This window comes from Trichomonas vaginalis, chromosome II (assembly GCF_026262505.1).
Source record: "Trichomonas vaginalis G3 chromosome II, whole genome shotgun sequence".
Taxonomy (NCBI): domain Eukaryota; phylum Parabasalia; order Trichomonadida; family Trichomonadidae; genus Trichomonas; species Trichomonas vaginalis.
This window is the reverse complement of record NC_067204.1, coordinates 1,718,858-1,743,576: the sequence shown is the minus strand read 5'-3', so window position 1 is coordinate 1,743,576 and position 24,719 is coordinate 1,718,858. Positions and strand designations below refer to the sequence as shown.

The 24,719-nt window shown below is 36.2% G+C and overlaps 14 protein-coding genes and 6 pseudogenes across 20 annotated transcripts, besides 1 other annotated feature; 6 read left to right on the top strand and 14 right to left on the bottom strand.

Moving 5' to 3' along the window:
• Positions 1-22,178: part of a mobile genetic element that runs on past the window's edge.
• On the top strand, positions 1,261-2,525 carry TVAGG3_0467850 (annotated as a pseudogene). The gene has a single exon. A coding segment is annotated over exon 1 (1,265 nt).
• Positions 4,085-4,578, top strand: TVAGG3_0467840 (uncharacterized protein; the record flags this gene model as incomplete). Its single annotated transcript, XM_051235356.1, has 1 exon — positions 4,085-4,578. A coding segment is annotated over one exon (494 nt), but the record flags the coding sequence as incomplete, so codon positions are not given.
• Positions 5,848-6,363, top strand: TVAGG3_0467830 (uncharacterized protein; the record flags this gene model as incomplete). The annotated part of the gene is made up of 1 exon (XM_051235355.1): positions 5,848-6,363. A coding segment is annotated over one exon (516 nt), but the record flags the coding sequence as incomplete, so codon positions are not given.
• On the bottom strand, positions 7,354-7,701 carry TVAGG3_0467820 (HNH endonuclease family; the record flags this gene model as incomplete). Its single annotated transcript, XM_051235354.1, has 1 exon — positions 7,354-7,701. The coding sequence occupies one exon, from the start codon at positions 7,699-7,701 to the stop codon at positions 7,354-7,356; it is 348 nt and encodes a 115-aa protein (XP_051093178.1).
• On the bottom strand, positions 8,453-8,665 carry TVAGG3_0467810 (annotated as a pseudogene). The gene has a single exon. A coding segment is annotated over exon 1 (213 nt).
• Positions 9,429-10,013, top strand: TVAGG3_0467800 (uncharacterized protein; the record flags this gene model as incomplete). The annotated part of the gene is made up of 1 exon (XM_051235353.1): positions 9,429-10,013. The coding sequence occupies one exon, from the start codon at positions 9,429-9,431 to the stop codon at positions 10,011-10,013; it is 585 nt and encodes a 194-aa protein (XP_051093177.1).
• On the bottom strand, positions 10,042-10,242 carry TVAGG3_0467790 (uncharacterized protein; the record flags this gene model as incomplete). The annotated part of the gene is made up of 1 exon (XM_051235352.1): positions 10,042-10,242. The coding sequence occupies one exon, from the start codon at positions 10,240-10,242 to the stop codon at positions 10,042-10,044; it is 201 nt and encodes a 66-aa protein (XP_051093176.1).
• TVAGG3_0467780 lies at positions 10,721-11,415 on the bottom strand (annotated as a pseudogene). Its single transcript has one exon. A coding segment is annotated over exon 1 (695 nt).
• Positions 11,629-12,075, top strand: TVAGG3_0467770 (annotated as a pseudogene). The gene has a single exon. A coding segment is annotated over exon 1 (447 nt).
• TVAGG3_0467760 lies at positions 12,093-12,483 on the bottom strand (annotated as a pseudogene). The gene has a single exon. A coding segment is annotated over exon 1 (391 nt).
• On the bottom strand, positions 12,548-13,132 carry TVAGG3_0467750 (uncharacterized protein; the record flags this gene model as incomplete). Its single annotated transcript, XM_051235351.1, has 1 exon — positions 12,548-13,132. The coding sequence occupies one exon, from the start codon at positions 13,130-13,132 to the stop codon at positions 12,548-12,550; it is 585 nt and encodes a 194-aa protein (XP_051093175.1).
• On the bottom strand, positions 13,812-14,087 carry TVAGG3_0467740 (uncharacterized protein; the record flags this gene model as incomplete). Its single annotated transcript, XM_051235350.1, has 1 exon — positions 13,812-14,087. The coding sequence occupies one exon, from the start codon at positions 14,085-14,087 to the stop codon at positions 13,812-13,814; it is 276 nt and encodes a 91-aa protein (XP_051093174.1).
• On the bottom strand, positions 14,847-15,122 carry TVAGG3_0467730 (protein of unknown function, DUF4106 family; the record flags this gene model as incomplete). Its single annotated transcript, XM_051235349.1, has 1 exon — positions 14,847-15,122. One exon carries the CDS (start codon positions 15,120-15,122, stop codon positions 14,847-14,849), a length of 276 nt encoding a protein of 91 aa, XP_051093173.1.
• TVAGG3_0467720 (protein of unknown function, DUF4106 family) lies at positions 15,760-16,170 on the bottom strand (the record flags this gene model as incomplete). Its single annotated transcript, XM_051235348.1, has 1 exon — positions 15,760-16,170. The coding sequence occupies one exon, from the start codon at positions 16,168-16,170 to the stop codon at positions 15,760-15,762; it is 411 nt and encodes a 136-aa protein (XP_051093172.1).
• On the bottom strand, positions 16,573-17,367 carry TVAGG3_0467710 (uncharacterized protein; the record flags this gene model as incomplete). The annotated part of the gene is made up of 1 exon (XM_051235347.1): positions 16,573-17,367. A coding segment is annotated over one exon (795 nt), but the record flags the coding sequence as incomplete, so codon positions are not given.
• Positions 17,521-17,851, bottom strand: TVAGG3_0467700 (protein of unknown function, DUF4106 family; the record flags this gene model as incomplete). The annotated part of the gene is made up of 1 exon (XM_051235346.1): positions 17,521-17,851. A coding segment is annotated over one exon (331 nt), but the record flags the coding sequence as incomplete, so codon positions are not given.
• TVAGG3_0467690 lies at positions 18,913-19,969 on the bottom strand (annotated as a pseudogene). The gene has a single exon. A coding segment is annotated over exon 1 (1,057 nt).
• On the bottom strand, positions 20,224-20,671 carry TVAGG3_0467680 (protein of unknown function, DUF4106 family; the record flags this gene model as incomplete). Its single annotated transcript, XM_051235345.1, has 1 exon — positions 20,224-20,671. A coding segment is annotated over one exon (448 nt), but the record flags the coding sequence as incomplete, so codon positions are not given.
• Positions 20,784-21,413, bottom strand: TVAGG3_0467670 (phage tail repeat-like family; the record flags this gene model as incomplete). Its single annotated transcript, XM_051235344.1, has 1 exon — positions 20,784-21,413. One exon carries the CDS (start codon positions 21,411-21,413, stop codon positions 20,784-20,786), a length of 630 nt encoding a protein of 209 aa, XP_051093168.1.
• Positions 22,179-23,107: 929 nt separating the features above from the next.
• On the top strand, positions 23,108-24,705 carry TVAGG3_0467650 (intracellular sterol transport; the record flags this gene model as incomplete). The annotated part of the gene is made up of 1 exon (XM_001316355.2): positions 23,577-24,578. The coding sequence occupies one exon, from the start codon at positions 23,577-23,579 to the stop codon at positions 24,576-24,578; it is 1,002 nt and encodes a 333-aa protein (XP_001316390.1).
• Positions 24,706-24,719: the final 14 nt, after the last annotated feature.

Here is a 24,719-nt window from a genome sequence, read left to right as displayed (position 1 = left end):
TTATGCAGATGACGCGAACACAGGAGTTGACCCAGAATATGTTTTCTACCAGAGGAGAAACAGAATGTATGAGCTCCAGTTAAAGAATGCTATGGAACTCAACAGGAAACGTAAGAGACTAGGCGGACATTAGATTTTTACATATAGTAAATGGGTTTCTTCAGTAGTATTGGAAACTTCTTCAGAAGAGTTGGAAGAGGTATATGGAATGGAATAAAAAACCGTAGGAAGAGGAATTTGGAACGGAGTCAAAAATATTGGTAAAAGAGTAGGTCAGTTCGTTGGTATTTACCTAAAGACCCTGAACCAGAAGAGCAAGCTCCTGTTATACAACAGCCTGAACCTGCACCACAGTCTAGTTGGCAACCAAATCCAACACCTCAACCGTATTAAAAAATTATATTTTTACCGTTCGATAGTAGTTGTATATGAAACTAAGTTCTAAGTAAAACGCATGGTATAATGGAATTATTCTTTTTCTTCCATCTGTAGTAAACCATACTTGAAAGTCTGAAATACTTCCACTTGGTGGTTCGTATAACTTTGTAGGTTTTCGTAAAAGTCATTTGCCAAGCATAAGAAAGAGTTTTGGGCGCCAGAAAATGAAGCATGAACAATAATAGCATCTTGGTCGAAAACATTTTCATATGTTCCATTAGGGTTTTCGACTTCATAAAAGTCTGGGTGTACTGGATATGCTGCAGGCTGATTTAACATCCTCAAAAATCTATGCCATGCCAAGTTGTTATATTTTGTAGAAATATAAACGTTTTCTCCAAGGTCTTCTATTCTATTGATTTTAACAGTTGCATTTTTCCTGTCATAAATAATATCGAGATGGTACTCTCCTTCGTCAATGTTATACTGTTTTGCATATTCGAGATAGATATCGTTTATTTTTCTTGAAAAGCTTGAAGAGTTGTTTCTAAGTTTACAAGCAAACTAACTTGTAAAAGTTTTCCCTGTTAAATTTCTCATACATACGTTTTTCTTTGTTATAGTATCGAACTCCAAAACCGACCGTAAATGGGAAACCATGTATGGCTTCTGAAATGGACTTCATTCTACGAAAGCCAATAGCTTTTGTGACAGATGGGTCTCTTAGCCATCTTAATGGTAGTCAAAACGATAGCCTTCATGCTTTACGGTCTCTGTCTCAAACTTTTGACCGACATTAGTAAAAAGTTCATCTAATGGTTTAGTTGTAGCAACTCTTGAATTTTCTTTTTCTATTGGAAGCATATTTTATCTAGAATAAAAATGTCAAATGAAACAGCGTCTATGAGAGAAATACAACACAACCGACAACTCATTATGCAAGCTCTAAATAAGAACACAACAAACTTTTCAAACTATTCTAAGATATCTGAGTCATTGAAAGAAGGAAACTTAAAACTGACATTAAACCCAATGACAGATGAGTTTCTGTTTCAAGACAAGAAGAACAATACTGTCTGTATAAATCCAACAAAAGGAACTTTAAACGAGAAACCTATAAATGAACTTCTTTTGAAAGCAGATGTTGACAACAAAGCTGACAAAGAATATGTAGACGATGCAATAGCAAAAGAAGAAGAAAGAGCTAACAATGCTTATGCAACAAAAGAACATACTCATCCTGAACTAGCAGACAAAACATATGTTGACAATAAAATGTCAAGTGAAGTGACAAGAGCTGAAAACGAATATTCTAAAAAGACTCATACACATTCTATATCTGATATTACAAACTTACAAGAAACCTTAAACAGTAAAAGTGCCGTTGGACATACACATACATCTTCTGAAATAACAGACTTAAACGTTAGCCTTGAAAAGAAAGCAAATAAGAACCATACACATACAAGTTTTACAACTGTTGCTATAGAAAGTATTGAAGGAACGGTTGAAGAAACTGGTGGGGATGCAATATATTGTAAACCTCCTAACTTTCCACAAGGTTTAACATCGGATGACGACATAACGACGATGAGAAACATTAGATGTAAAGATGTTTATGTCATGAAGGATGAACATAATATTAAATTCACTGCTCAAGATTTATATGACAAGAAAGCAGACAAAACAGAGCTTCAAACATTAAAGACAGAAATGCTTCAAACATTATATCCTATAGGCTCTATTTATACGTCAATGAACTCTACCAGACCAGAAACAGTTCTGGGTTTTGGAACTTGGACTCAAATAGTCGACAGGTTTTTGTATTGTGCAAACTCTTCAAAGGAAACAGGTGGAAGTAAAACGATTTCAGGTGAAAATTTACCTGCACATAGTCACTACATAGATTTAAGTACATCTCAAGCAGGTTGGCATAAGCATAATTTTGGGATTGGTCAGCAATGAAAAAAGGTAAAGGATATGATGTTAAAGACAACGTTCAGTTTGCTATAAATTGTTTCTGGGGTAACACTCAGGGAGATGGAAACCATACACATCGCGTTTCAGGATATACGCAAACAACGGGACAAAGTAAAGAATACATGCCACCTTACATGACAGTTTACGCATGGTATAGAAATGCTTAGTCGTCATTTTCAACTTCTTTAGCATATTCGTCAGGAGTTGTCTTATATTTGTTAGGAACTGTTTTTGAAAGTATACCACCTTGAACTTTGACAAGTTTGAAACGAGGTCTGACAATTGTCGTTTTATCTTCTGCTTGCAGTGTGTACATTTTGCCATGTTTGCCTAAAACTTCATAATATTCTCTTGTATACTTTCTTCTATTTTTACGAACACGAATGTGAGTACCTGTCGGGTTCCCATTGTTGTCATAGTCAATAGTATTTTCATATGGGTCGCGTTTAGGTATTTCTATTTTTACTTTGTCACCTTTCTGAAGTTTGAAGCCCGCATTCTTTCTTGTTATCCCTTTTGACTAAATTATTAAATATATAGTCTTTCTCTAAGTCAGGGTTGTTTTTCATTTCTTCGGGGGAGTGGTTTCCCAAACCTTTTTGTTTACGGTTATTGTAAATATTTAAAACTTGTCTCATCTTTGCCATGGAGAAGTGTCTATATTTGTCGTCATATGACATTTCATTTGCTTCACCACCTTGTGGTTGGTTTAAGTCTCTAACATTTTTATACAACCGTCAATGACACCAAGAGCAGAATGGTTTTGGTCGACAATGAAATTTGGTTTACATTTTTTGAACGCAGATAGTTTTTTACATCATCTGATTTGAAAGAACTTTCACAGTCAGATGTCAGTTTTGTTGGATGGTATTTGTCAACGAATATTGTCAAAGCAGTTTTCACATCTAAAATATTTTTGGACCATAATGGTATGGCTTCACAGTATCTTGTGTTTTGACCGACAAATATTAGCCAGTATGGAGGTCCATCTTCTCTATACCTCGGAATGTTTTCCAAGATATCCATAAACCAAGCATTTGGTGTTGAACTAAAGATTTTTATCATGAGTGCTTTTTTTGTTGCCTTAGAAACATAGGGGTCCTTGTTTGGATTCGTCATTTTTTAACCCATAAGAAATGGGTTTATTTGGCGCATTAGCAGGAGTTGCATCCAGATTTTTGCCCGCAGTGGAACAATAGCCAGAGGTGTATTTGGAGTTGGAAGGAAGATTTTGAGTACATTAGGTATACTTAAAGAGAAAGCACAACCTATTATACAAACTGTACAGAAAGGTTGGGATGTAGCACGAGATGCAGCAAATCTTATTCCAAATCCTGAAACAAGAGGAAAAGTTCAAGGATGGATGGACAATGTAGGAAGACAAGCAGGAAACTATTATAACAAAGCAAATGACTACTATAACCAAGCAGGACACTATATGGACCAAGGTGAAAGATTCTTTAACAGAGGATATAACCATGCACAACAGTGGGTAAACAATAACCAACCGCAACCACCTCAAACTTGGGGAATGTAAAGTTTTTTACTGAGATGAAATGAACAATACAGCATTGAGACAAATGGGTTCAAGATGGATTTGTCGACTTCCAGCAGTTACACACGTGTTTGTCAAGTTCTTCCTATACCTCAGGAAGTTTTAGACCGACTTAAAAAACCTAACAACCAGTTGAAAACAAACCAAACTAAAATTTTTTACTGAGATGAAATGACCGAAGAAGTTGAAACGGTAGATTTGACACCACAAACAAAAAGTTCAGAACCATTGTCAAAACCTGTCAAAGAACTTACAGATGAAGAGAAAAATTCAATAATAGAAAGTGCCAGGTCTGGAAATACAAACCCTAACTATAAAGTCACTTTTCATAGAAATGGAACGGCTAGTATCTCAAAAAAGAAACAGACTCTCACAAATAAAATATTGAAGTCTGAAGGAGCTTTCGAGACAACAGATGGAAAAGTTTACTTCACTGACCAACAGTTCATTATAGAACATCTCATTGACTTAGAGTCAAAATATTCTAAACTTTACAACAAACACAAAAAGTTGAAAGGAAAACAAAAACAAATGGCATATGATATTTATGAAGATGTTGACGACACAACTGTTCCTGCAAGTGAAGTAAAGTCAGAGGAACCGAAAAGTGACGAAAAACCGATAGAAGAAGAGAAACCAAAAACTGAAGATAAACCAAAACCAAAGTTTAGTTTGGAAACTAAACCAAGTCAACCTTCATTAGCTGGTATGGGTTGGCGTCAAAGACTTATGGCAGCAGGTGGTTATGTAAAGTAAAGAAAAAAAATATTTTTTTATTTTTATAAAAATGCCCCCATATAGAATGGACAAAAAGTCTGCTAGAATAAAAGCAGAGTTGCAAAGATATGGTTGGAGAGTTTCGAAGAATTTTAAATATAGGAAGGGAAGACCCATAAAAGTCTATGACAAACTGGCTGGTCTTCGCTACGAAATGGATTTGGAAACAGCACGTGCCAATTATCCAAACAGACTAGAGAGGTTAGAAGAAGAACGTCTTATGAACATGCCTTTCGATGTTAGTGAACCTCAAGTTGAAGGACACGACGGCTTTGCCAGATTCTACTGGAAACATGACGAACAATTGCATCCTTTGAGAAGGAAAAAAGGTAGTGCAGAGGATGGTCATGCTCCCATGGAAAGAACAAGATATGCATATGAGAAGTATCGTGAAGTTAGAAGTCAAATTACATCTGGTCGAACCTTTACAGTAAACTTTGACGAAGGAAAGAACAAAGAAGGCTTCATGGGTGTACTTGCTGCAATTCAAGATGGAAATAAGAAAGGACACAATCTCAGATTGACCATAACGGATTTGGATGGTCACATTTACTATGCAAATGGCAATGAACAAACAGCTGCAAAACTTCTTGACGCTTTCAAGACTACAAAGAGAGAACAAATGGTTGACTCCGACTCAGACATTTTGAATGCAATTGAAGGAATTGCAAGTGTCAAGTTCGAATGGTACCAACCTAACCCTCAAGCAGTCAGACAACATGCTGGATACTTTCCGTTCATAAATAAGTCTGACATTGACTTGACAAGGTATGGAATTTACAATTCAATTGAAACAATTGTCAATGAACCTTGCATTCTTACATGTCTCAGGAACTCTGGTCTTGTTACAGATGAGAAGATGAAGTATCTTGAGTCATGTGTGAAGACAAGGTACATTCTCAGAGGTCAATTGGCAAAAATTGCACCGTTGGCAAATGTCAATATCCGAGTCAACATACCTACAGCTAAAGGTTCTTCACATGACGACTATGTTGTTGAGTTCAATTTACCATGGTTGAAGATTGTAATTGTCCACAACCACTTCATGTTGAACGAAAGTCTTACAAACCCATTGTTCGGAAAAGGCAAGTGCAACATTGTCAGAGCTGTAAACATTCTTTTCGAGAAAGGTTTGTTGGAAACCAATTCCAGATGACAAGCTGACAGAAACTTTTGTACCAAAAGACGAAACAAACTTTTCACTGTTAGCAAGACCAAAAGTTGTTCCAGACAAAGTTCTAGTACAAAAGAAGTACACAATTCCACAAGGAGTTGGATTGTTCGGATACCAACCTGAACCAGAAGAACTTCCAATGAGGTTGCAAGAACTTCAAGATGCTATAAACAAACTTCCATTGAGACATCCAATTGACGTCAAATTGTATTGGAGAGCATCTGAGTTAGGTCAGAAGGTTTTATATGAAACAGGTTGCTTCGACGATGTTTATGAGATAACAGGAGAAGTTTCTCAGAAGATAAGAGACTCACTTGAATTTCCACAAACTGGACCAATTGGTTGCGACAAGTTCGACTCAAACGAAAAGATATACTATGTCGACCTTAACGCTGCATACATGAGGTTTGTCCAATATATTCCGACTGGAATTCCAAACGAAGATGGTGAGTTCCCGGGAAGGAACTATACAGTTGGAAAAGTCATACAACAACTGTATGATATTAGGAAAGCTTCAAACCCCAAACTTGCAATGACACTCAAATTGCTTATGAATTCGACATGGGATATTCCATTAAGAAACCTCAAGAGATGAAGAGTAAACATTATGAGAAGGTCGACAACTTTGTTGAAAGGTTTTCTCCTTTTGTTTTGAAGTCGAATTCACTCAAGGTCAAAGTGGCTTAGTAACCACATTAAAACCTATTGTCGAACATTGGTCTTACCCTCAGTTCGCAAAGGCAGTCCTTGACAACTACAACAAATTCTTCTCCGAAGTCAAATCCAAAGTGAAGGTTTACTATGAGAACATTGACGCACTCATGACGAACGAAGAAGGATACAACAAACTCATTGAAATGGGAATGGTCGGTGAAAAGATGGGTCAATTCAGAAAGGTACAAAATTTTCACCGAAGTTCATGTCCTCTCCAAGCGTAAGTATTGGGGCATACTTGAAGACGGCACAGAAATAAAACATTGCATGAAATAAAAAATTTTTATATTCCTTCCTAGCTAATTTCCGTTTAATTTCATGGTCGCCCTCGGAGTCTTTGAATCGGACAGGTCGAGTTACACCATTCTTGGTCTCAAACTCATATATAACCTGTTTGTCTGTATTTTCATCGACTATGGCACGAGACACAAACATTGACCAAACGGACAAAAAGTGTCATTTCGGATGGTCAGCAGCCAATCGCATTCGAGCACTTCGAAGAAGCCTTACGTTCCAAGGGAGAGGGTGTCTGGTGCAAGGCAGAGGTCATGAAACTCTACGAGCAGTACATCCTCAATGCCTGGGAGGACAAATCGTCCTTGGATTGGCAATTCTACCAACTCTCTGGGACGACCTCCTACGCAACTGGGATAACGAAAGAGCCCAATTCAAAGGTCGGGAACTAATTTTGCAAATTACCCTAATTTAACATACTTATCCAAATAAACACCTAAATTTACTTGGGGTTTCCCCCTAAAATAAAATTTTTTTACTCTTAGAACCACTCGAGGTTCTCCTTACGGTTGTTGAGCTTGTCACCGTCAATGTGTCTGACCCTCGTCTTCTTGTCTGGATTTGGAACCCATTGAATTGCGACAAGCTTGCCCATGGAGATTGAACCGCGATTCCGAAGGTTAAGGTTCAAGTGTCCCAAGTTGTTGAGGACTGGGGTAAGAACCTTGCCTGTCTCCTTGTTGCGGATTTGGTATGGGTAGGGTTGGGAAATTTCGTAACCGTCATCGGCAACAAGGGTTGCCCATGTAGCGGCTTCAGGAACTTCTTCGTGTTTCTCTTCTTCCTCTTCTTCCTCTTCTTCCTCTTCTTTCGACAATTCCTTCTTCAAATTTGGTACTCACGAAGTACGGTGTTGCATGTTCTGTCCTTTCCGAGTACCTTCCAGATGGCGTCTATCTCTTCGAAGAAACGGTAGATGAGTCTGGCAAGGTCTCGGTTCTCTCTCGTAATTGCGCAAGGTTTCCGTGAAATCGTTCAGGCATTCTCATTGGAAGCTTGGTTCATGAGGACATCGGCTTTGAGATTGGTCATCTCTGTCATAAGACTACTTTGGAGAGTCTTAATGGTGTTTGTCAGATGAGCTTCAATTGGGCAATTTGAATTTGAACTGGGCGCTTGTCTGGCAACCTTGAAAGGACATCTTCCATTGAGTTTGGCTTCGGTGCTTGTTCGGACATCGAAAAATGAAGTGGTTTGAGAATGACGGTTTTTACTTCAAAAAGCTTGTTATGACAGTTATGTCATACAACAAGTTTAAAAATATATCTTGTTCTTCTTCTGAACGTTTGTTGTCTCTTCCGATAAAAGTTTGGAACATGAGAACCAAAAACGTTTTTTGAGATTGCGGAAGAGTTCAGGCAAACGTTCATATTCCGGATATGTTGGGAGCAGTTCGAAACATCTGAGCTGACTTTCGGACAAAATTGGGACAATGTCAACAAATTCATCTTTGGTCGGACTGCTTGAAGGTAAGTCCCTTACATGTAAGTAGCTCTGGTAAGTCTTCTCATTTCTGCTAAACTTTTGGAGTATAGCTTCGTAGTTTAGAAGTTTTAATTTTAATTGTCTTATTCCACTCTTGACATCTAAACGGTAACTATCCATGAGGTCAAGAGTAGCTTTGGTAGCTTTAAGTGGAGCTATCTGTTCCTTGACTCCTGCAATTTTGGTTGCAATTGTGATTTGAGCTCCTTCAAGTTCGCCGTCTATGTCGTTCTCAACGTCTTCAACTATGGCTTGAAATCTTCATCGGTCCATTGAGATTGGTGTGGGACGAATTTAACTTGCTTCATTCAAAAAATGAAAAAAAAATGTTTTTACTCTAAACGTTAAGGTTTACTGAACTGGTTGGATGTCGCCTTCACAGGTTATGTAGAACGGCTGACCCGAGAAGTGAAGGAGACCCTTGAGAATTTGGCTCATTCTTGGAAAGGGTTCTCTCTGTTTGGAAGTAGTATCCAAGGACGCTTTGCAAAGAACTTGAGAAGAGCTTCTTTCTTTGCTTGCTTTATGTCGTCGTAGGCTGTCCGTCTGGTATTTGAATTGAATTCCAGTCGAAGTCTCGAGATTCAAGGCAGCCCTTCCCGTTATCCAACCGCTAACAAGCTTGCCTTTTACATTCGCCTGAAGGAAGTCTTTAACAAGCTCGTTAATTTCAATTAGGTAAATTGCCTCGTCGGTAGGTTCGACCTCGACCATTGCTACTGTCAGTAAAAGTACTGCTACTGTCAGAAAAAGTACTGCTACTGTCAGTAAAAGTACTGCTACTGTCAGTAAAAGTACTGCTACTGTCAGTAAAAGTACTGCTATTGTCAGTAAAAAGGAAAATTTGAGAGGGTTTTCGACGATAAAGTACTGCTACTGTCAGTAAAAGTACTGCTACTGTCAGTAAAAGTACTGCTACTGTCAGTAAAAGTACTGCTACTGTCAGTAAAAGTACTGCTACTGTCAGAAAAAGTACTGCTACTGTCAGTAAAAGTACTGCTACTGTCAGTAGCAGTACTGCTAGTAGCAGAGATTTTTATCGTTGTGGTCCGACGGTTAAGCCACAAACGAATGTCCGACGTCCCACCAACCGAGCCCATATCCCAACCAGAGGAACCTAAGGAACCACAACAGTCTCCTCAGCAACCTCAGTTCCAGCAAGTACCTCCGATTTACTACCAATTTCCACCTCAATGTTACTACCCACCACAAGGCTTCCCGAACTACCCTCCTCAGCCTATGCCTTACTTCCCCAACCCTTGGATGTTCCAGCAAGCTCCACCCCAGCAATTCCAATTCCAATCTCAATCCAAATCGAAGAGAGACCAAGAGTTCGAAGAAGGTCTGAACCGTTTACGCAAAGAGTATGCTACTACCCCAATGGAAGAAGACAGGCTCTCACTCTCTTCCCTCAAATCGACCGATTCGACTCGTACCACAGATTCGGTTCGTGACCGTGAAGACTACCTCAAGCAGTCTGAGAGACTCTTCATCCTACAACCATTTACAGTTGGAGCTCTCAAGAACATGCGCAATTACGAAGGTCAGACACCAGCTGGAGACCGCAAAACAGACGTACTCGCAAGAGCCGTCCAACTGGTCAAGACAAAGACTGAGATAGTCGACTTCATTCTTGCAGCTTGCCCATACAAGTAAAAAAATAAACAATTACGAGTTAAACTTTTTATTCTTTCTTTTCTGAGTTGTTTAGAGCTGGTTTCTCTTGTAGGAACCTTTCGTACTCTTCCATGGTCATGTAATTGCGAATTTTGTACGCAATTCCAGGTTCGTTGTTTTTGAACCTGATGTATGTAACGCTTCCATCCTCCTCAGGGAAGTAAGCTGCTAACATCTGACCAAGTTTTCTCGGTGACTCGGAGCTCATAAAAATGTCACTTTTTAAATGTTAAGTTTTTAGTCTTATTTTACCCTTTGTTTACCCTTTGTTTGTCAAGGTAGTATTGGAGTGCAATTTCTCCAAATTCTCTGTGTCGGAGTTCTTCAGCATTTTCCAAGGTGTACCTGGAGAACTCAAAGAAGTTGTCAAGAAGATACTGCCATGCTGCTCTTCTGAGTTCGTCGGTATTTTGGAAGTGTTGCACCTTCGAGTCTTCGGACATGAAAAAAATGACACTTTTTCTATTAAACCGTTTTGGCATTTCTCATGAGTGAGTATAGTTCTGCCGAACCATTGGAAGAGAAGAAGTACCCTTGCTGGCAAAAGACAAAAATAGTTGCCTTGGTTGTCATTGCAATTGTACTCGTAATTGAATTCATTGTACTTCTCTTCACGTACCTAAAACTCAAGGACGGCATATGCTTTAAGAAGCTACCATCTTACTAAGACTAAACACTTACATTTTTCAAGCTTGACTTTTTACAATTTGAACTTTGTTTGCGTAGATATGAATTCTGAAAGAAGTATGAGGGTCTTGTATGACTTTATACTTCTCCCATAGTTCATGTCTGTCAAACTTACCTGCCATGGACTCTTTCATAAGTTCCATGAAATCGTCTTCGGACAATCCGGGGAAAAGTACAATGTCAGTAAGTATTCTCTTTACATCCTTACTTAAACTCTTTGCTGTCTGTACACATATTACGACTGAGATGTTAAAGTGTCTGAGCTTCTTAAGAATTCGACACATATCTTGTTCTCTATTCTTAAGCAAAGGATGAGAGGCGAAATCATCTAAGATAAGAAGACATCTATGAGGGTAAGTCTTCCAATCGTAAGATTGCAATTTCTTCGAAATGTATTCTATCTCTTTCTGTTTGTTTCTGAAGTGTTTCTTCTCTAATATTCTCTGCATTTCCTCATTTGGGTCTTTAAACTTAGAATTTATATACTCATTTATAGCATTATACTTCAAAACTCTTCTTTGGTACTTCTTTATCCAATCTAACAACTCAGAGTCTTTTATACATACTAACTTAGACTTCTTTATAATATCTTTGAACGAATTGACGTTTGGTCAAATTGACCAGAAGTACTACAAATGACAACTAACTCATAAAATGGGTTCTTCTCATCTAGTTCTTGTTGTTGTGCAGCCATTTTAAGATAAGTGAAAGTCTTACCCGACCCAGGTGGTGCAATTAGACCTGTTATACCATTCTGAGCAAATAAGAACTTGTCATGTATAGGTTTTATCTGAGCATTTTCTAACTTCCTTGTTCTTGTTTAAACATTCTCAAATTTCTTGTCAATGTCAGCAAACTTTTTTTCTAACATATTTTTAGAAAAATTAAAAATTTTTATCTTTAGAAAATGTCTAGCGATTTCGCTATCTATATTCGAGACAAGCTTTTCGACAGCAAAACATCTGTCGACCATAAAATCTTACCATAGTGTAAACAAGAAAGGGGAATTTGTTCTAAAGTTCTGTTTCTGGGAATATGACAAGACATAAAACATTAAGCAGAGAAGTCTTAAAATTTGTCAATGACAGACTTGTTGACAGAGATGACGCCTCTTGGAGAGATGAAGTCCAACAAACTTCTTAAATGCAAAGAAGACACATGCGCTGTTCTTGAAGATGAAATAGAAAACAGAATAGATGAGCTATTAAAGGACAAAGAACTTTTACATAAATATAGTTGCGCAAATTTGACATAACTCCACCAGAAAAGAAGAAGAAAGAAAAGAAAGAAAAGAAAGTAAAGAAAGAAGAAAGAATCTGAACCAGTTCCAGAGAAAAAGAAATTTGACATGTAAAAAATAAAATTTTATTTTTAGAACATTTCTGGGTCAATGTCAATGTTCTCTTCCTCTTTAGGAGTAAACACTGGCTTAGACTCTAAAAATCTTTTTACCCAATTTACCTTGAACTTCTACAACTTTAGACTCATAATATTCATAGTCGTCTGTCTTCTTTGGTTCATAAGGTATAACAAGTTTGTATGCTTTGCCTTCTTTAAGGTTTGAGAACCTTCTGTCAAAACTTTCTTTGACTGTTAACAAACCTTCTATGTCTAAGTCTTCAAATTTTGCACCATTTTTAGTCACAATAGCAAACTTAACTGGTTCGATGTTCCAAACTTTGCTGAATGAAGACTTTTCAAAATGGTAGAAGTAAACATTCAAATATGTGAATGGGTCTAGTTCTTCTTTAAGTCCTGACATGTACTTATTTACTGAGATGAATTTTGCCATCTTTTCTATCGGATAAAAAATATTTTTTTTAAATTTACTCAGAAAAATTTTTCTTTGTATATACACCATTCTGAACATCTAAAAGACTTTTGACATTTGCCAAGAATGTTCGTTTAGAAGCTGCCATATAACCATATTCTTGACAATATTGTTTATATTCATCATATAAAGACTTTTCATCTAAACACTCAAAGTCAGTTTCATCTATGAACAGTTCATATACACTCTTGTTTGCTTCTAACAATGTTTGTCTCTCTTCGGTATGTGGAATTTGTCTTGGATTGAACTTAGAAATATCTAATGTCATGAAATATGAGAACAAGTGGTTGTAAAAGTCAGATGTCAAAGTTTCTGCTAAGTCGTCAAAATATTCTGTATCTTGCATATGAGAATCTGACGTTCTGACAACTACATATCTTCTGTCAGAACTTTCTAACTTCATCGGAACAGCATTGTTTGAAACCATAATGAAGTTTGCAACATTTTCACAAACTCTTTGGTCTTTATACTTTCTTTCAACAACTCCAACTTTGTCTGTTATAAGACTCTTCAAAGCATCTGAGTTCAAAACTTTTGTTGTATCTATACTTTGAAGTTCATTGCAAACTATAAGTTTCATATTCTCTATTGAGGAGTTAAACTTGCCACAGATGTTTTCTAAGTTTGTCATATTCGGATTCGAATAACCTTCTAACAGTTTGCACAAGATATCTGTAAAGAATGTGTTCTTACCTGTTCCTTGTTTTCCAATTATAATGAGAGCAGTTTCATTTTTAGCACTTGGATGTTGTAAGATGTTTGCAAACCAACATAAGATATACTCATAAACCTTTTCGTTTCCATTGCATATAATTTCTTTGACATGGTCTAACCAAGCTTCTATAATATTTTCTTTCCATTCTACTTGTTCATATTTATATCCAGTGAAGATAGAATAGAAGTTTGGAGAAGGTGTATAGAACTTTATACCTCGAACTGAAAAATCTTCTAACTTTGACAATAAGATATCCCAAGCATCTAACGTCTTCATTCCAACTTGTACAACTTTTATTTTCTTAAGTTTCTGTCTACATTCTTGTTCTGAAACTATTGTTGCTCTTGGTTTGTTAAAGACAACATCCCATTCTTTCATGACATAACATTCTGGGCAGAGTCAACATAAATGACTAAACGTTTCAAATTCTCGACTGCTTTGTTATAGTCTCTAAATGGACACATATTTCTGAATGCTTGGAAGTCATAAAAATCTGAAACATCTATTCTGTACATTTTTATAAAAATAAAAAAATAATATTTTTTTATTCTTGACTTTGTTGTTGCATTTGTTGTTCTTGAGCTATTTGTTGTTGAAGTTGTTCTTGTAATACAATACTTTCACCAGTTGCATCTTCCAATTCGAAACTTTCTGCTGTCATTGACAAATACATAGGACATAAAAGTTTTACAGGAACAAAGTTTGCGTCAACTAATGTCAACGTTATACTTGCCAAAGTGTTTGAGTTCACTAAGGTTGAAAATTCTGCATTCGAATGAACAATAGGCAAACCAGCAGAGAAAGTATTGTTTATACGCATAAGTATCTTTGGTCATAATAGTTTCTGTCGACATTCGAATAACACTTTGAACCTAAGTTTGAAACAATATATAAGATTGGTGTGCTTAATGTCAATGGAATAGACATTCCTTGTATGACACCTTTTCCTGTTATAGGAAACTGTTGGTAGTAAAAACCAGATATAAGTTTTGTATTATAGCTCATATCGTTTATAGTAAACTCAGTCGGACATCCAAACATAATGAAACCTGCTCTAGTTGCAGCACATGTTACACCCGTACTTAAAGTATTAAATAAGTCAATAAAACCTGTTGGTGGTATATCTGAGTAAGTATCTTCAAAGGAGTATTTTTTACCATTCACAACAATAAAGTCTTCTGGTGTCAAAAGAGCAAAACAGGCTTTAGTCGTCATTGTGTTTAAGGTTAGTTTACAATATCGTCCTTGAGGACTTTGTAAGTTTGTTGTTATAGAATTATATGACTCGGGGTTTTTAGTCGTAATAGTATAAACCATTATATCTTCTGCCATTTATATATATTTAAAAGTTTTTCTGAAAGTGGAGAAGAACTTCATCTAAACTTTCACATGGCGTTTCTTGAAGTTCTCTGTCTAAGAAGTTCAAATATTTTGTAAAGACATAGAACTTTCCTTTGTCTACACGAACAAACAAAACAGGGTCTTTCATATCGTTCAAAAGTGTGTAAAGTCCTTTACATGAAATAAAGTCTATATTATTTTTCTTCAAACATCTTTCAAGAAGTTTTGACATTTTTACTTAGCAAATAAATTTTAATGAAATGTTGTGGTCGTCAAATATTTTTATGACGTCTGGGAAACTATACTTTAAGTTCAACGTTTCACCTCCTTTCATAACGTATATCTTGTCAATGACATTATATGAAACACCACAGCAACTAATGTCGGGTTCTATTTCTTTGATGTTTATATCGTCTGCCTCTGTCAAAAGTTTCAATAGTTCTTTCAAAACTTCATGAGGTGCAATGACATATGAGTTCACTTTTACAGGGTTGTGTTCGACCAAGTTTAACATTATACCTAAAGCTTGACAAATCTTCTCCTGAGTTTGAAGTTTGTCTTTCAGTTGTTGGTAGTCATTTCGAATATCTGCAACAGAACTTAAGTCTCTGCTAACTTCAGGATATGTTGGTTGTTCTTTTACAGGAACAATTGTTATACCATCTTCGTCTTCGTATGGTTTCCCCACTTCAACATCTCTGTCTTTGACATTGACAACAACACTTTGACTGTTTGTTTGAGTTGGTGAATTTAACTTCACATCTGCCACCGCCATTAAACCTTTTGAAACACTTACGCTTCTATTTTTCGGAAATGACATTTTACTTAGAATAAAAAGATGGACGTATTCGAGTATCTCTTCGAATTGAAGCAGAACAAAGTTTACACACACAAACAATACAAATACATTGACAGAATAGTTCTTTATACAAACAATGGTAAATGTTATAGAATAGCAATATCTGCTGAACCAAAATATTTCCATAAAGCAAAGAAAGTTGGTATAACTGAAATGGTGAAAGTTCTTGAAGCAGACAAAAATATAACAACAAAACTTACAGATATTTCTAAAGGTAAGTTTATCTTACAATATTATGTCAAAACTGGCGTACTGTCAATATTTGACGGAGAGAAGTCAGTTCAAGAACAACTTACTGACCTGCTGCCAAAATCTGCTCGATGGAAGCTGTCGTTATGCCAATCTGAGGAGCCCCAGCAGGTTTCATCGAACGAATCTTCAAAAGAGCATCTTCCGTGAAAAGTGCTATTGGTTTTGTAAACTTCTTTGCTCTCAGTTCATCTGGACCGTCTCTGTCACCAGTATATTGTATTTGTACAGTACCAACAGTTGAAATACCACCCATAAAGTCTTCTGAGTCAGCAAATGGAATGCCAAGCCAAAAGTTTGAACGGTCTCCATTTGTATATTGAGTTTTTTGACCTCCTGTATGAGTCCATACTTTCACATATGGCATAATAGAACTTTGCATTTCAGGGTTAATGGTTGTTGTGAAATTGTTGTTAAAGTTCATAGCATCTAATGTCAAGTTGTATGACCTCATATCCTCAACTGTAGAATATTCTTCTCTTGGATAATATTTGCCATCTATGTTTATATGATATTTAATACCGGGGTTGTAGAAACAAGAATAGTCATTTATAGTTCGTCTGAACAGTACAAACATAGTATCTGCATGTTTCATTGCAGTTGTTAAAGCAATATCTGTTCTTGCACCTGGGTCAGCACTTTGGTTTCCAACTTCACCTGCAAAGTCTTTGACAGATATTTGGTGTATAGGGAACATAAGTGGAACTGCAATATATTTGGCAGCTAAAGCATTTGAAATATCTGGGTCCAACATATAGACTGCAAGTCTGCTTTCTATTCTCTTGCATTCAAATTTTTCGCATGTGAACTTAACTGGGTCCCAAGCAGTTCCAGCAGCATTGAAATAATAGTTTACTTCATTGTTGAAGTTTGAGAAACCAAAGTCTAAGTCAACTTTGTCTTTGCAAAAGTCGGCGAATGACGTTTTATTTGTTCCCATTACGTCTGTAAGAGTGAATGGGTCTTGTGTTGGTGCAATGACTAAGTTATTTTTGCTTGGAGTAAGTTCGATAGAAATTTTTCCTGCCCAGTTTGGCAAGTATCTTAAAAACCTGAAGATGAGGAAAGATGACAAAGGAACTCTAAGTTTCAGTTTTACTTTAGTGGCAGCATTTCCATCTGAACCAGAAAGGTTAACATAAACTCCTGGAACGTTAGGGTCAAGTCTTCTTATTTTCTCAATATTTGCATACTGGTCTGTTTGTTCTCTAGCTTGTGGTTGTACTGAGTTTCTCAAAGCGAACCATTCATAGTTTGCCCATGTTACTGTTTGAACTAAGTCAGAGTTAGAATATATCTTATATCCCATGAAAACTTCTGGAGCATATTGGTATCCGACATAGAAAATTCCATTGCAACCTTTCTTGTCAGACAACTTGGCAGAAGGTTTTATTTCAATGTCTTGTTCCACGTATAAGAATGAGTTGTCAATAGAAATAATATGAAACCTGTCGCAAGCAATATCTACTGTTGTTGAAGAACCTTCTCCAAACTCACCTACGTTTCCATAAGAAACAGCAGTTGTATATTCGTAAGTTCCAGGAACTATTTCTGACCTTCTAATGGCATTGTCGCATTCGTTATACCATTCGGAAACATTTCCGTTCATGGCATCCAAAACTGTTGGCGTTATATTCTGAGCGGCGTACATTTCATATGGGTAAAAATATAGAATAGTTGGATTTATATATCATAATAGAACCCACTCGGACCAAGCTTTACTTTGTTCTACTCTTCTTCTTTGGTGTCGCTTTTGGTAACTTGCCCTCTGCTTCAAGTTGTTGCATCTTTGCCTCATGTTCACCTAGTATGTTGTAAATTTCCCATGTCCTTTTTGCCTTTGGGCTCTGGTCGCCCAACTCAGGTAACCTATATCCTAGAAAGATTTTGTCATAGTTTGTATTTGAGTCTTCGCGTATTGTTTGCATGACTCTTTCCTGAGTTTCCGGTTCAAGCTCTTCAAACAGAGCTTGTCCATATGGAATAAGCTCGTTTCCAAATATATGTTTTTGTAGCCATTCTGGTTTTCTTTCCATGTTACCAATAATATCTTTTGTGAATGGGAAAGCTTTTACCCAATGTTTCAGTCTTGCGTCATTTATTTCTGTAGTTGGTTTTATTTTGTCAAGGAACATGTTTTTCAATACTAACATTTCATTTGGTACTGTCCATTTGAGTTTTCTTAAATATTCATCCCTTCTCGGTTCATTGTCTGCAAAGTAAGTTTTTATGACATTTTGTAAACTTTCGTTTGCAAGGTCATGTACAATAGGTTCTCTTCCTTCTATCTCCCTAACTTTCTTTCTAAACTCTTCACCAAATATACCATCTCTATGGTTCTGTGTAGTTCTTTGAGATAAATGTTTTAGAACGTCAGGTGTTATATTTCCATCAGCCATGTTCATTTCATACTGGTCCAAAATATCTGCATCTTTCATATCTTTCAATGGCATTAAAGCCGCGCTGAAATACCAGCTACATCTGGTTCACCATTCACTTCCATTGCGTCTACAACTTCTTGGAATTGTGGTTGTAAGTTTATGAACCACCTATCCGGATTAGCTTTATGACCCCATCTCATTGTAGTTCCATCGTCTGCAGAAACAAAAGTAGGTTTGTTTCCATATTGGCTAGGTTCTGAATGAACTTTAAACAATGTTTCATTTCTATATGTTTTGTTGAAATTTAACCTTTTATTTTCACCGAGTTCATCCAAAGATTGAACGTTATATGCTCGTAAGTAAAAAGGATTGTTGTATTTGTGTACATTATCTTTCAGTACTTCCATTCTATGCTGGATATTTTCATCTGATGTTGGAGTCTTTTGTATGTCGGCGAACATTTTTCGATATTCTTCTACTATGTCAGCCGAATTTTTCTTAGACTCTTGGAAAGATTCCATATTCTCCGCATACACTTGTTGAGGGTCAAGATTTTTCGGCTGTTCCAAATCTTCATCTAGTTCTGTGAAGTTAGTTTCCAAAGGAGGGATTTGTTCGTTTCCTTCTGGCTCTTCTAGCTGTTGTTGCTGAACTATTTCTTCCATGTCTGGTTGTATCTGAACTTCTTCCTGTTGAGTTTCTTGTACCTCATCTGCTGGCATTTCATATATTCCGAGACCGTTTTTAACAAGTTCCCTATCTAAGTCATCCGGACTCATAAACCTTTCTTCTTTCGTTCCGTCTCTATTTTTTACGCGTTTCATGAAGAGAGTTGAATTATCATTTAGCTCTGACACCAAATATCTCGGAGTAAATTCATTCATGTCATTTGGATGATATGCTATTAAATCATATCCCTTAGCGAGCTTGTATTTTCCAGGTTTGAAATTATATCCCATTTGGTGCTGAACCATAAAGCTAAATAGGTTCGGGTCAGTATTTCCTTCCTTGAACTTTCTAATAGCTTCTTTATATCTGTCACTAAAGTCAAGAGTATCTGGGTAACCATAGTCTTCCTTAAGCATTTTTAAGAATTCTTGGTTTCCTTGTTCTCTACTTCTTTTATGTCCTTGCTCTGTTTGTGGTTGTTGTGGTGCAGTGTTTTGAACTGTTGGTTGTGGTGCAGTGTTTTGAACTGTTGGTTGTGGTGCAGTGTTTTGAACTGTTGGTTGTTGTGCTGGATTTTGAACTGTTGGTTGTTGTGTTGGTTTTGGTGCATGCCTGTGTCTGTGTCCATGTGACGATGTAAATGTTTTAGGTAGTCCTGGTGCAGGTGCTTCTCTTGGAGGGTTTGGTGGTATATAAGTTCCACTAGCTAGTATATAAGTTCCACCAGCTGGTATATAAGTTCCACCAGCTGGCACATATGTTCCATCTGCAGCATAATGTCCTACCTGACTTTTCGTTTTTAAGAAAGCATTTACTAGGTCTGTTTTGGTCTGTTGTAACTCTTTCTTGACTTTCCACAACAGTTGCTCTAACGGCGTCATAGGCACTTTGAACTGCCTGTCTCGTTGCTGCATCTGTTATTTTCGTCATATTTTGTGCTACTTCTCTTAACTCGTTGTCGAAACCTTCAGACTTCAGTTTCTTTCCAGATGAGAAGTCGTTCACTAGTTTCACCTTACTATGAAGAGCTTCGAAGGCGTTCTTAAAGTCAGCATTCATTAAAGCTTCATTTGAACTGTCTTCATCCGCTTGTATTTTTGTCCTTATTGACCCTATAAGTTGGGCTGCTTTAGCGTTGGCTTGGGCATCTAACCAGTCATTATTAGCTTTTATATATTCTGCGCTTTTCATTGCCTTTTGCATGGCTGCGTCGTTATTTTTACTTTCTTGTGCTAAGTTTTCATACTGTACGGTTTGGTTTTGCAACTGTAAAAGTTTTTCTGCCTTTACATTTGCTTCAACTTCTTTTTTATACTCATCGCTATCCATATATGTCTTCAGGGCTTTTTGTTTTATTTCTTCATCTTTCAGTACTTTATATTGAGTAGTATGGTTTTTCAAATTTATAACATCTTGTTCCATTTTTGCTACTTCTGCTGCTTTTTCTGACACTTTTTTCGCATATTCCTCTGTACTTAGTTCTTTCAGTTGTTCTTCTTTCTTCTTTTTCTCTACGTTTAACTCATTGAGTTTCTTTGTGTGTCTGTCATATTCTAGTTTCTTTTCGTTTTCACTTATTTGTTTCTGTATGTCTATGTTTGACTTTTTGACATCTGTTATTTGATTTTTGAGTGAACTCAAATTCATTTGACTTTGAGGGTTATAAGCTGTTCCGTCTGCAGCTCCACCATAGCCTGCCATTTTCGCTAAAAGTGCCGCTCTTAAACCTCCACTCTGTGCACCAATAACTCGGTTTAAAAGCATAGGGTTGCTTGACATTTGTTGCAGCATAGTGGGGTCATTCATAATTTGTTGTTGCAACTGTTGTTGTGGTGTCAGTTTTACTATTGGATGTTTCAATGCTCTCTTCCTCTTACGTATATTCTTACGTAGCTTACGTGGCATTTTAAGTGAAGTAAAAAACGGTTTTTGACAGATGTTTATATGACACTTTTTGTTCAGCACAAAAAACTACTCGGTCAAAGTGTTGTCAGTTTTGTAAAATAACCGTCCTATCTCATTCTATAAGGGGGAAAAGGCTTCTCAAAGTCCAGTCTACTTGGTATTGAAAATCCCATGTGTTATAGAACGGCGGGTCCACTATAAAGAAAACATTTTCCTTGTCTTTATATTTTTCATACAAATCTGTCCAATGACATCTCACAAACTCTATACCCTCAATATATTTTTCTATGTCCTCTTTGAAAACATTTGTATAGTTAAGATATAAAACTTTTGACATAAGTGTTTCAATGTCATGAACTCTTATAGAACCACTATATAATAGTCTAGCAGATATACTATCCCAGTCTATATATTCTGCTTTTTTCAAAACCTCTCTCACAATATTTTTCTTATCTAATGGTATACGTTCCATCTTACCTATAGGTATCTTTTCTTTTAACTCTTTCAATATATTGTTTGTGTCTGGTATATGTTTGAGACGGTCCATATGGTTGTCGAAGTCATTGCATATAATCTTTGAGTCTGGGAATATTGTATGGCACAAATGGGATATATAGAAACTTCCACCGAACAAATCTACAAATGTTAGACCATTCGGTAGTTTCTTAAGTTCTCTCAATATAATATCTTTACATCTACTCTTATTTCCAAAGAACGGTAACGGTGGTTTTGTAAAATTCATTTATATATAATAATAAAAATGTTTTTTCCTGAAAAGTGACAGAAAAGTGACAAAACATTTACGAAGAAATCATGAAAATTCAAGAGGGTAGAAAAGAGGTTAGAAAAGAGGTTAGAAAAGAGGTTAGATCTAACCTTCTACCCTAAATTATATTTTTGGGTCCTTTACACTCATTACGAAGAAGTCTTGACAAAACATTTACGTTCATGTTTGACAAAACATTTACGAAGAAATCATGACAAATTCAAGAGGTGAAAAAAGAGGTGAAAAAAGAGGTGAGATCTCACCTCTTCACCTAAATTATATTTTTGGGGTCCTTTTACACTCATTACGATGAAGTCTTGACAAAACATTTACGTTCATGTTTGACAAAACATTTACGAAGAAGTCTTGACAAATTCAAGAGGGTAGAAAAGAGGTTAGAAAAGAGGTTAGATCTAACCTTCTACCCTAAATTATATTTTTGGTCATTTACACTTATTACGATGAAGTCTTGACAAAACATTTACGTTCATGTTTGACAAAACATTTACGAAGAAGTCTTGACAAAACATTTACGAAGAAGTCTTGACAAAACATGTACGTTCATGTTTGACAAAACATGAAAACATATATAATTTGTGAAAAGCGACACATTATATATAATGTTTTCGACCCAGAAGACTAACAATTTTCCGAATAAAAAACTTCATTTATAATAATCATCTTCAGGGCTAGAAGGCACGAAGTGCCTGGAAGCCCCACTACCTTTTTTTTTTTTTTTTTAAATATATTTGTCGATATATGGAGATACTAAAATACTTAGTTTAAAAATTCTATGTCAAATCGTCACCTTTTTCTCACTTTTTTCAGCTATTTTTTATTAAAATCTAATTGTAAATTAATGGGTAATACATTGTGCTATTTTACTTTTTCAAAGCTGTATCAATTTTTTGAGAGAAATTTTCAAGTTCGGAATTTGGATGAAAAGTGAAGATATTTCCAAATGTGTTATTATGTAGAACTATATTTCTCAAATTGAAACATTTTTCTTTTTCATAATTTTAATGTAAAAGAAACACATTTCTACAACTTTTAACAACATATTCTCTAGTACAATCACCACGCACATAGGTTAAAAATTATAAAGTCTCCTTAAACAAACGTTCGGAATCGCTTATTCAAGATTATCAAAAGCGTTATATTCTCAAAATCAAATGAAAACACGACACATATTATAGCATACTAATGATATTTAATTTAATACTGATTTCAATCTAATTTTCTCATCATATACATCATAATAAAATTAACTTAATCAGTCATGTATGCCTTATGATTCAACATCGCTTATTCATTAGATTACTTTCTGTATGAGTTTTAGTTTTGAAATGATAGTATTTAGTTAATTTGAATTTAAAATTTTAAATTTTTGAAAGAATTAGAAAGTTTGAGCGGTAGGACATGAACCTTTATACTGTACTGAGCATTTTTAGCTTTCATCAATTTTTTTGGTTTTCGGGACCTTGGGACCTTGCGAAGTTGCATTTTCCCATCAAGGTCCAAAAAGTGACAATTGGTCGTAAGCCTCCCTTAACCAAATGAAAATTTCAATGTCAACGTTGTTTCAATTTTTTTTTCATGTTATGAAAATTATATTTTGTAAATCTATCAATACCGTTATTTGTTTATTTCATCTCATTTTTCAATATGAATCTAAATCTTCGCGTTATAGAAGCAAAATACATGCCTAAAGAAGATTTATTTGGGAAATGCGATCCATTTATTGAGATATTCCTAGATAATAAACGTGTTAAAGCGACAAAAGTTATCAAAAAAACGTACAATCCAAAATAGGATGAAACATTTTCCATCCCTCTCGACCATCCTGGGAGTATCATTGAATTTCGTTTCTCAGATTATGATACATTCAAAAAGAATGATAAATTCGGATTCATTAAACTTAATCTCGAGTCAATACCAACTGGAAAAGTTGTGGATGAATGATATCCACTGACGCCATCTAAATCAGGCAAAAAAGTTGGCGAAGCTCACTTTGTCATACATATTGCACCTGAAACCCACGAACCATTCACGCCATTTGATGGTCCTGCTGATTGGACACGCAAACTTCCAACTAAACCTCTTCCATTATGCGTACCTTATCCATTCCCACCAGATGCAATGCCAGGCGAAGTCATCGTTCAGGTTTTCCACGAAAATATGTATGGAGTAGAACGCGTCGAATTACTGCGAGGCGATGCTGCATATGATTATCTCAAAACTCAATCACGCAATCAAAAAGATTTTGAAGAGAATTTAAGCCTTTGTACAGTTCCTCCAAATTGGACGTATTGTGCTCCACCTCCACAGAAATATTCATTACAATACAATACTCCACTCTGTGTACCATTATCATTCCCACCAAATGCTAAACCAGGCGAATACGTAGCTCAGGTATATAAACGGAAAGGACGCAATATTGTTCCTGATCAAATCCGAAGAGGTAAAACAGCTATTGAATTTCTTCAGCGCATTACCCTTCACCATCCAGAAGAATTTGATAAATGTCTAAAGCTTTGTACAGTTCCATTTCAAGGACAGTACCCTCCTCAACCTAATTTTGATATGTATAATGCACAACAAATGAATCCACCATTCATACAATTTGATGATCCTACTGATGAAGCAGGCAAATCTCCAGTTAAACCTCTTCCATCATGTGTACCTTATCCATTCCCACCAGATGCTACCCCAGGCGAAGTCATCGTTCAGGTTTTCCACGAAAATAATTATGGAGTAGAGCGCGTCGAATTACTGCGAGGTGATGCTGCATATGATTATCTCAAAACTCATTCATGCAAGCAAAAAGATTTTGAAGAGAATTTAAGCCTTTGTACAGTTCCTCCAAATTGGACGTATTGTGCTCCACCTCCACAGAAATATTCATTACAATACAATACTCCACTCTGTGTACCATTATCATTCCCACCAAATGCTAAACCAGGCGAATACGTAGCTCAGGTATATAAACGGAAAGGACGCAATATTGTTCCTGATCAAATCCGAAGAGGTAAAACAGCTATTGAATTTCTTCAGCGCATTACCCTTCACCATCCAGAAGAATTTGATAAATGTCTAAAACTTTGTACAGTTCCATTTCAAGGACAATATCCTCCTCAATGACAACTATTACAAGGCCAATATCCACAACAGCTACCTAACTAATATGTACTACTACCAAACGACCCAGTTAGCTGATTCTTTAATCAATGTTCATATTAATAAATAGTTTTATAGAAAATTTCGAAAATTTAATGAATAATT